This window comes from Eufriesea mexicana, unplaced genomic scaffold, assembly GCF_001483705.2.
Source record: "Eufriesea mexicana isolate 0111107269 unplaced genomic scaffold, ASM148370v2 scaffold2087, whole genome shotgun sequence".
In the NCBI taxonomy this organism is placed as follows: domain Eukaryota; kingdom Metazoa; phylum Arthropoda; class Insecta; order Hymenoptera; family Apidae; genus Eufriesea; species Eufriesea mexicana.
The window spans coordinates 1,921,551-1,932,873 of record NW_016910162.1 but is presented as its reverse complement, the minus strand read 5'-3'; the positions used below and the strand labels follow the sequence as shown (position 1 = coordinate 1,932,873).

At 35.2% G+C, this 11,323-nt stretch overlaps 1 protein-coding gene across 4 annotated transcripts in view; it reads right to left on the bottom strand.

Moving 5' to 3' along the window:
- Shab (Shaker cognate b) overlaps positions 1–11,323 on the bottom strand; it is a 46,330-nt gene that overhangs the window by 22,923 nt on the left and 12,084 nt on the right. For all 4 annotated transcript variants that reach the window (XM_017902968.1, XM_017902969.1, XM_017902971.1 and 1 more), the window contains exons 4-5: positions 6,109–6,952; positions 3,132–3,430 (exon numbers count right to left, since the gene is read on the bottom strand). In XM_017902968.1, the coding sequence (XP_017758457.1) occupies positions 3,132–3,430; positions 6,109–6,952 (1,143 nt within the window). The remainder of the gene's footprint in view (positions 1–3,131; positions 3,431–6,108; positions 6,953–11,323) is intronic.

Here is an 11,323-nt window from a genome sequence, read left to right as displayed (position 1 = left end):
AAATTTTTTTTTTTTTTTTTTTTAGGTCTCGTCTTTTCTTTCTTTTCCACGACAATGACGCTCGACGTGCTTTCTTTCCATACAAAAGAAAAACGAAAGAAACAAAAATAGAGAACTGTTCACACTAGGCGTGCTTGGGTACATCGTGTCGTTCTGCATTGTTGAAATATCGTTGCAAATTTATTCTCGCTATGACACGGCGGTGTGGAACAAACTTGTGCCGTGGCTATACGACACCAACGAGTTTACATCAATTCCAAACAAGAACGATATCATTGGATGCACATTCTTTCAAATAATATTACATCGAGGACAAAGCAGCGGTTATACTTGATGCATACATGTATACAATAGTAAATGAGAAACCAAAAAGTAAGTATTCAGATAAGAGGAAATGTGAGTGTGCTCGAGATAAATGTACAACACCCTCTTTTTTAGAGTTTCTAAGATTAATATTCAAGAAATATGCGTCAGTGTTGTTAAACGCTTTGCACCATAGCGAATGGCGGATGAGCTATTCTTGCAAAAATAATACTTTGTAAGTAACATTAACTAAAAATATTAGTTTATAATTTATTATTTACGTACATATACATATATAAAGAGTACTTCGTGTAATTAAGTAGAGTTATACATTTAAAACAATTGGAGATAAAAAAGTTAGAGGATAAAATATTTAAATATATAGTTTTGCATTTACAAAATGTAATTGCATTCTTTTTTTAAATGGAACTACAATTCCGTTGATTAATCTATTAAAATATTACAACCTTGTTCACAAGTTCAAACAATTTTATAATCACAAAAAATAATGGAAAATTTTTGTTATAAACATTTCTTTGAATATTTGTAATATTTAAAACATCATGTAATTAGCTTCCAATTCTTTTGTCTACTTTTAACAAATACTAATATTTTAACTTTTACACATTATAAATTAATTATAAGAATATTTTACTTTCTAAACAAATCTCAAAAGACAAAATTCTAAGCACACTCACCTAATGAATGAAATATTTTTGTAAAAAGAAATCATCTTACAGGAAATAATTCACTTTTGCTCTTATAAATAATAGAATCCTTGAATTGTATTAAAGAATTGCTTTTAATTTAATTAACCACTACTTACAATTATAGAAATAAAATTATAGAAATAACAAAATGCTTAAAGATGTGTTTTACCAATAAATTTAGAATATTCCTTAAATTACTTAATTTCCAATTATCTAATCCTAATACTTCTGTATGTAGTACAATAAATTCAAAAATGAATTTGTACAAGAAAAATCATATAGTTTCATAAAAGAAAATATTGTGTAGCTATAATGTGCAATCTCGTTAGTGCAAGAAAGAAATACTTACATACCTCGAAACATTTATCTAATCGTTCTAAAAGTATAACTCCACCTAGTTATGTGAAACACCCTGTATATTGCTTACTCGTGTATAAAATAGCATTTTTGAATTATTTTGGTGAATACCTATGAATAAATTTCATAATTGTAGATACAAAAATTTTGCAGTAGAGCGAATGAAATGATGTATTGAAAGTACAGGATACATATCATCATTGGGTCTGATTAAAGTCAGACTCTACTACTAGTTTGCATCCAATGTGACCGCACTGACGTTCTGGTAATCGTGCCGCTAGTAGCCATGTGCGGATACTAGAAATTTATGAACGATTTCATGTTTACAGACGGGCTCGAATTTCTTCATCAGATTTAACGCAGGTGTAAAGTCTATATTCAACCTCTTGTCAACACTAAATTGTATTGTAATCAGTTCATGTTTTCTAGAAAAAGCGAAGGTGTGTATCATAACGTCAACTAGCATGAATATAATTTTAGTAAACATAAAAAATAATCATTAATTTTAATTATAAAATATTCATTACATAAAATACTGTAAGTATAAGTGTAAAATTCAAAGATAGTAAAGAAGAAAGTCTGTATGAATATATATATGATATAATGAGTTTACATTCAAGTTATAGTCATTTTCCACTAATAATAAGTAACAGTTTAATCAATCAAGCAATCAAATATTACCAACTATTTGGAAAGGCAATTACTTCGGCTATATTACGTAGAACAACGCTAAGATTTCGATAAATTATATTCCTTATTTTAGAGAATTGCTATTGGAGAGTATAGAAAGCGAAGAGACTGAACAAATAAACAGTAAACCGGTATCCGTTGGAAATAACTATTGCACATAAGACACATTGTAACTCAGTCAGAGTGATCATTTGTAAACGTTCGTTTATCTGGTTTCTTCTTGTTATTTTCGAATCCTGAATGTATCTTTGTACAGACTATCCCATTGTAATCTTCTCATGCAGTTGTTTTTGAACTATTCGTTTTCCTAAAGTACATTTTAAGTAGAATTTATTTATTAAATTACTTTGCTCCGATAGAAATATCTCATCATAAACATATTAATTATTAACTTTAAAGATGTCCCTTTAATTTTGGGAAAAGGCCAAGTTTAGACTATGTGAATGCAGCTGATTCTCATTTACTATAAACGGAGATCTCAGAAACATCAAAATATGAGTTTTCACTTGTCAGTATGGACAACTGTTGCTAAGTTATAAAATCAAATGCGTTATTCTTTGTTCAACAATCACACATAAAAGGAGAAATATCTCTTTGAGAGGGGATAATCTTCTACATATGAAGCTATGAGCTTCTAAAAATAGATTAGATACTAAAGTTAGGTAGAACACACCATGATAAAATATCTTCTTCAAAGCACGGTTCTTGAGTTCTATCAAAGATATTCTTTCGGAAACAGTTTGAAAAGCAATTGTACAAATGATCGTAATAGACCACTCTGTATTCCTTTCTGACAAAATCAGATACCACGAATTATGAAAAACAAAAATTACCGAAACTTTAAAACTTACTGAAATAATCCAATATGGAAAATAACTTATTCGTGTATAGAAACAATCCTTGCCAAGCAATCACACCTTTTCGCTAAATCCGACGAAAGTCGAGCCCCATCCGATTGGAGATATCATCAGATGCCCGTGCATGCCTAGTCTTCAGGTGCGCGCACACAAAATAAAAGACACATCGAAAATCATACATAATCAATTTGAAAGATCTGACGACGAGACTTACGCTAGGTGTTGTATTGCCTTGAGTCGCGTGCTGGGCCGGTACGTCGTCGTGAAAGTAATCGTCGTTTTGTGTTCCAGGTACGCTCTGAGCAAAGTCCAAGAGACGACGGTTCGGGCTGTCCGGTGTGGTCGGCAGATCGTTAGGCAAATTTGGGAAGCAGGATGAGGCGCTGCGACGGTGTCGCAAGAAACTGTAATGCTCATAGTTACGATAACAGCCTGGTCCGGTCTGGGCAGGGCCGCGTCCACACGCGGACTCTCCCTCGGTGCTGTTACCATCTACGCCGGACATATTGTGACCTGGAAACAGGTTCCGCGTCCGTTTTGTCTTTTACAATGCCGCTAGTGTATCAACCTTGACGCAAGAATAGGCGAGGATTCGCTCCAACTTTTTGCACTCGTGTTGAACAACGTACTCCAATAGAAAGATAGACAGAGAGAGAGAGAGAGAGAGAGAGAGAGAGAGAGAGAGAAATAGAGATAAAGAGAGAAAGAGAAAAAAGGGAAAAGATAGAGGGAGAGACATGCAGCGATTTTCTCGATGAACGACACTTTTGGTTCAACAAATACAGATGATGGGAATGGTGTTTCGGCCTGGTCCGGCGTGGTAGGCTGGTCGTTAGGTGGATGAGGAGTGCAGCGGGATAAACAAGCGAAATTATTAATACCAATTAGCGTATCAGCGATCGTTCGGATTTATGTACAGTGTGTTCTACGTGACTGATGCATTTCGTGTAGACTCGCAATGAGTATGGAAAATAAAAATAATATTGATACTCGGTAATTAATGACAAGGTTGGAAAATCAATTTTGAAGTACGAACATTTTATATGCACAATTTTGAGGGTACCCTGTACATAAATGGTATAGAACTTTGTAAAAAACAAATGGACTTATACATACCAATTAGAATATCAATGATCTTTCAAATTTGCATTCCATGTAGACGTGTAGCAAATATTAAAAGTCAAAATAAGTGATTTCTAGCGATTATCGAATTTGACAGAAATTTTTTAATTGGCGGTCTTAATATTGATCTAAACATTGCATTCTGTGTATGAAATTTTGTAAATATTCCGTACATAAATCATACATAACCTCGCGATGAGCAAACGAAATGATAGATATGTACCGAACAGAGTATCAATAATGATCTTTCGAGTGTACAGTGTGTTATATCTGACTGATGCATCTCGTGTAACGAATGTTGAAAGTAAAAGTATTAACAGAAATTTAAAATTCGACAGAATTAATTTCGAAAATGTTTCACGCACGAGTGGTACCTAACCTCGATGCCTTGTTAGTACCCCAATACAGTCATTCACTTTAATTAAAAAGAAAAAAAGCAGAAATAAAAATAAATACTTTTTAAATCAACAACCGAATTGTCGTATAACATGTCTTCGGTGTATCCTGCTTGCCAGCCACGCCGGACGTCTAATGATTCGGGAGGTGGCTCGGTGTCCAGTCTGTGCGTTTCCTCGCACCGTGATAAGTTCATCAATCGTGGCGCAGGTATATAAACATAAAAGAAAAATAAAAAAAGGAAAATAAATAACTGTTCGTGTTAAGTGTGTCGGGTGTTAATTACATAATCGTTTAACCTTCAGATGATGAAGAAGCGGAGTCCTGATTTAGTCCGGCGTGGTAGGCTGCTTTCTTATCTATACGTACGTATATCGAGAAAGTAGCGGAAGCGAAAATATATCGATAAAATAGCTCATTACCATCCACGTCGGACATGTCGTGAGCTAGGAAGGTGCGATTAGTTTTGTTGGCATCGACCTTGACATAGAGTCGGTGTTGTTTTAATCTCGGGCTAGTGTGCCGTGAGGTAGTTCCAAGTATAGAGAAATCATTAGTTTGGATGTTAAATTTCGGTCTGTCCGGCGTGGTAGGTTGATCGTTAGGTAGACTGAGGAAGCAGGAATACGAGGCACCGCAACGACGCCACGAGGGACCGTAATGCTCATAGCTAGGATAACAGCCTGACCTGGTCTGGGCAGGGCTGCGTCCGTACACGGATTCCCCCTCCTTGCTGTTACCATCCACGCCGGACATATCGTGACCTGAAAATAGCCTCGGTATCCATTATGTTTTTCATTATGCCATCAATTCATCAACCTTGACGCAGGATTAGTGGGCTCATTCGAAACATGTACGAATCAAGATTGCACGAAATGTATCAGCGAGATATGTGAATCATGTGATGATTTGCTATATAACGATGACCGTGTACCGTGTCGAGTTGGATGACGATACTTTTCTACTTGTTCTCATGATTCTTATGAATAGTTATGATTATGATGCACGTTAATGAGAAAGTCGATAAAGAGTGGGACAGTGTTTCGCTAGATCAGTGTAGCCTTGTATTACCTTGTTCCTGCGCCAGAACTGATAAATTCATCATTCTTGCGTCAGGGTTGATAAATTGTTAACGTTCGTTACGACTAAACTCGCAATCTCCATTTGGAATAGTAAGCTTTATTTATGATCGGTGTAAACGGTGAAAATACACGGTTAATGGGCATAGAGTGATAAGGTCCCGTTCAGTACCACTATGGAGTACGATTGCACCTTGTTACCTGGAATAAAGGTGAGACCGCTATTTTTAATTCCATCCAACATCGAAATGCCTTAATTGGTTTACTTTTCATTAACCCCCAGATACTACACAGCAGCAGCACGACCCCTGACATTTTTCTTAACAAGAGGTAGCAGAAAATGGTACAAGAGATTCCAGGTAAAGAGGTGAACCTCGTGTGATCTATACGTGTACGTAACAAAGATATTCGTGACCATGTACAAAGAATAATACGTGGGAACGATAACACAACGAAAACCTCAAGTAGCAAGGCTCGAGTCGTAGCCGAGTTTCCCACGAGTGTAACACGTTAAACGTTGATCCCGCGAGTAGAGAAGCATACACTCGAGATAGAAAAAGTGTGTGTACATCCTCCTTGTGGCCCGTCGCTTACCAGTATCGACGATGACATCGATGAGATCCATGCTTTTGGCGAAGGCGTCCCTCAGATTGATGTGATGAAAGGACACGATGCTGCCCTCCCTCTTAGCCCTCTCGAGAGCCTCCCGCCTCTTTAGGGCTTTCTCCCGTCTCATCTGGTTCTTGTAGAACTCGGCGAAGTTGTTAACGATAATGGGAATGGGCAACGCGATTACCAGGACACCACATATACAACACACACTGCCGATCACCTTGCCGAGCGGGGTCGTGGGGTAGATGTCGCCGTATCCGACGGTGGTCATCGTGATGCCCGCCCACCAAAAGGTTTCTGGAATGCTTACGAATTTGGTCCCGGGCTCCTCCTTCTCAGCGAAGTAGGCGAGACTCGAGAATATGAGGACACCCATCGCCAGGAAGAGCATCAGCAGGCCCAGCTCCTTGTACGAGTTACGCAAGGTGAAGCCAAGGCTCTGCAGCCCGGTCGAGTGGCGGGCCAGCTTCAGGATCCTCAGGATCCGCATTATACGAAAGATTTGCACTACCCTGCGCACGTCCTGGAACTGGTCGGTCGTGTTCTTGTTCGTCTCGACCAGGAACAGAGATACGAAGTAAGGCAGTATCGCCAATAGGTCGATAACATTAAGACCACCCTTGAAGAATTTCCACTTGTCCGGCGAGGCACTGAACCTAAGCACGTACTCGAGGGTAAACCATGTGATGCAAACAGCCTCCACCATAGCGAGCTGCGGATTGTCTTGAAAGTTCCCCTTCTCATTCACTTGCATACTAGGAATGGTGTTGAGAGTTAGTGCGATCGTCGAAAGCACAATAAAGAGTATTGATATCACAGCTATCACCTGGAAAAGTGACGGATCGACCGGTCAAACGAAGTTATCGCTCGGATTCGATGTCCTACTCTGCGCGATTAAATTATAATACGGGATTGCTCTTTTCTAAGACTCGATTAGTCTAGTCATACTCGATGAATCTACCGTTTCGTTCTTATTACGTCTGACGTATTCTTTCTTTTTCTAGATATAATTAAGAATCAGAATTCAAGATCGAAAAGATAAATCATTCGATCGAGATAGATGAACGTGAAGAACATCCTTTAGAAACGAACAGAAGAGATAAAGGATACCGTTTATAGAACTCCAACTGCCAGCCCAGGATATGCATCAGTGTTACGAGGACCTATCGTCGAGTATAGGAAAACACTTCGAAAATTCGGTAATATCGGTAAGATACGAGGAGAAATCGTTTTCTCTCTCTTTTTTTAAAATCGTACTCAGTCTGCACTTTCTTTTTAAGCAACAACGACTACCAAAACAGAGTAAATACCAAAAGCTCTCACTGCACGGAAGCGTTCAAAAATATGTATAAAAATGATACACCAAATACAATTACAACATATTCGATCACTGACAAATTAGAAGGTAAAGCAGTTGTTTACATGTACGAAAAAATGTACAATAACGAAGCAAGCAATAATTTGCATACGTAAAGAAGCTTATATCTCAAAACTATTTATATATATATATATATGTATATATGTATAAATATATATGTATTAAATACCCTACAAATTAGGCACGAATATATTCGTCAGCATTTCGACAATTTAACCATCCACCAACGATGTTACACATGAATTAGGCGTTTAAAGAGATAGTAGTGCAAAAAGGGCCCCCATATGTTGACGACTATGCGACCTTAAGGATAAAAAATGAAACGTTCGAAACGTTTGTCGTGAAACCTCCAAACGACTTCGAAACGTTGTTGAAATAAAGGAAAAAGGAAGGACGTAATGCGGACTGCTATAACGTTCTAAAGCATTTTCTGCGAAACTGAAAACTCGAGTGAACGCAGTGAACAGAGTCGCTGAAAACTGCTATAGAAACGTATAGATACCCATACATATGCACCAAGGAGTATCTCGTCGTTTGAAGGCAGTCTGCCCGACGTCGCTCGACTTATACAAGTTTTGTACATTGCTCGGCATGCGTATTTAACACATGTTCATTACTCCCTTCAAAACCCCGCTCCCTTTGATCCACCCTTAACCAAGCCTCAAGTCGCCCAAAAATACCGAAAATAATTCGTATCCTATACCCTGCCACGCTAGTGCAATCGCTACAAAGCGAAATCAATTCGTTGCCACGGAGAAATTTAGCAAAAATTATCGGTCTGTTCAACTGAAAGAAATAGGCGCTCGCTTCGCATATTTATACTACAGAATACACGAGCCCTCTACACTCGGAAACGCGAAGCTGCCCTCAAGGGACAGTACAGTGATCTTCTATTACCGATGAGATAATTCGCATTAGGTTATGTTATATCCCGCGATGTATCTTTAAACGTCACATCGTTCAGTATTGTTCGACTCCGAGTGTGTAAGGCTTGGGTGCAAAATTTGAAAGCAAAAGGTGAATAAGAAAAGGAAGATAAGAAGGGTTGTTGCATCCGCAGCTTCTCATGCAACAAACTGCGATGCGACTCGCGAATATATCAAGGAATTGATATTAGGTTTTAAGAAATCAATGTCGAGAAGGTTAGAAGTTTGGTTAATGGGTGAAAAACGAAAACAATCGACTAAGCTTGCGTCAGGGGCAAGCTTGTGCGGAACACTCGTGATGCGAGATATTGAGACTCGTTGCGAAAAGCTAGGTTATGCAAATTTTCTTTTTTTTCGTTTTCGTAATATATCTCGTTAAATATAGGAAAAGAAAAGATCCGTAGAAGAGGAAAAAAGGGAAAGCTAACTAATATAATCTCGTTCAAATTCAAGAGAACTGATGCGCGTTAAGTGCAATCTCTATGTTAGTCTAAAATTCGTTGTAAATCGATAATGCTAGATTGCTCACAGCTTTCGCTTATTTCCGCAATCATGCTATGAAAATAATTCGTTATATGAAGATCAGTCAAGCGAATTAAGAAGTTTCTGAGAATTCAAAGTTTGTAAATTTAATTTCTATGATATTTAATTCGTATATTCTTATTATATAAAGACTGTAAATTTAATTTGTATAATTAAATACTTTTAATGTATAAAAATTCTCGAATATTTTGTAAATATTGTCTGATATTTTGAAAATATCGAATTTTAAATAATCTAATTGACAAAATTCGTATATTTTTCTTTGTTAATACGAATTATTATCGTGCACATATTGCGCGAGGAATTATTTTATTTCTCAGTGTGGATAAACCCATACTGGTTAACATCTTAAAGCGCGCGTCATTTTCTAGAAGCAAAGCGAATACAAATGTAGAAACTATCGATACTCGACTTTCTTCTTCGAGTTACGGTTCGCCAGATACCTTTAAGCAGCAAGTATAGTAAAGCGATAATCTGCAGCGATTCGGCAGCAAATCATTGTTCAAGATTTTTTTTTCTCGAAAAAAATAAATAATTGCCACTGCACAATTATTTTAGAAAAGATAAACTTACGTTTCTTTAAGAAGAAATTGGAGATTGTTCTTAAGTTTTCTCTCATGTTATATGTATTAAGGTATCAACATTCAAACCTGATAAGTGAAGCTGTTTAAAAATATAAATATCGTTATTGAGGAAATATTAGTTGACGTTAATTTCTTTGATAAATATGGTAATATTGGACAGATTCTTATTTCATCAGAAAGCACAACACTAATGAAATAATTATCGAGTGGTTATACTTGAACGCTGCTTGATGTTATCTCCCTTGCATGCAGAAAATGACCTTCGACTTTACGCGTTAACTAGTACGTGCCTTTTTAATGTCGTGATACCAGATCTATGCGAATCTTTTCGTATTTTTTCACCGAATTGTATTAATGATATACATTGATAATCAAATTTTTCTGAGATTTTTTCAAAAACTACTTGTCGATGCATGTTATCATAAAGATTTTTATTTTACTTTACTTTAAATAGATGTACTTATACCGGATATTCAATAATTAATAAATGACCATACTATGTTTAATCTAGTAATATACAAACAATTTTTGTATGTATCTAATTATTATTTTATAAATATATTTCTATTCTAAATATTTATTGTCTTATGCGTTACTTTATATATATTATATCTTGTGAAAGTTGAAGTAATGTTATGAGGAATTAAAATGGCCAATTTTATAAATATGTAAAACTTTTTAGAATTTACAAATCAAATGAATAGTGTTTATTATACATCAATGTAAACAAATGTAACATAATTTATATTTTTATTGATTGTTGTATTACAAAATTGTAAACTGTGTATCAGAGTGAATTATAAGTGAAAATCAATTCTGTCTTTAATTATTTTAATTATTAATAATTAATTTAAATCTGCGAATTTAAATTTTGTCATAAAAGGATAGAAGATGCTTACAAAATTAATAACCACCTGTTATTGGTATGAGAAATACAAATTTGAAAATAGAAATATCAAAATAAATATTTCAATAATAATTAATTAAATAGTGTTTAATATACATAAAAATTTGTATATGATAATAGGAATAAAAATAATAATAGGTGTTCATTATGACATAACAAATTGGTTTCCATAATTTAAAAAATACTCACAAATCAGGAAAACTAGGAATATAAATTTCTCTGGCAAAATAAAAAATTTATCAGACTTTTTTCTATTTAAAATAAATAACTTGTGTGGCAAAAATATAAATATCTCAGTCTTATAATAGTTAAGGTGTATTGAACTTAATTGTTATACTTCCATTAATAAGTAGGAATCTGAGAATTATAATAGTGTAAATTTAAACTTTTATAATTTTAATTAACAACATTTTTCCAGCCTTAAAGGCTCTACCTCTTTACTTTCATGGGCAATTATGTTATAATTTCATTCCTTATTGAGAAATACTTCTTTTTAGCACTTAACAAAGAGAGTGAACCATTTTAGAACATAATTTTTTTTAATTGCATTTGCATTGCTTTTAGATGCTATACTTTTCTATAACAATAAATGTAGAACGGTGAAACACTGTTATCATCAGTCCTCATATTTGGTCATTTCATAATAATTATCAAAATGCAGTTTCTAAATATAATACATCCTTATGAAATATTAAATCATTTTGACTTATTCCTATATCACTATTTTGCTCCAGAAACATAGATATAGTACTAAACAAATATACAAAAATCAAGATAAATATCATGAGAGACTTTCACACTTCCAAGTATAGACATTGAAGGTTTCATCAATAGTTTGATCATTTCACTTGCAATTATA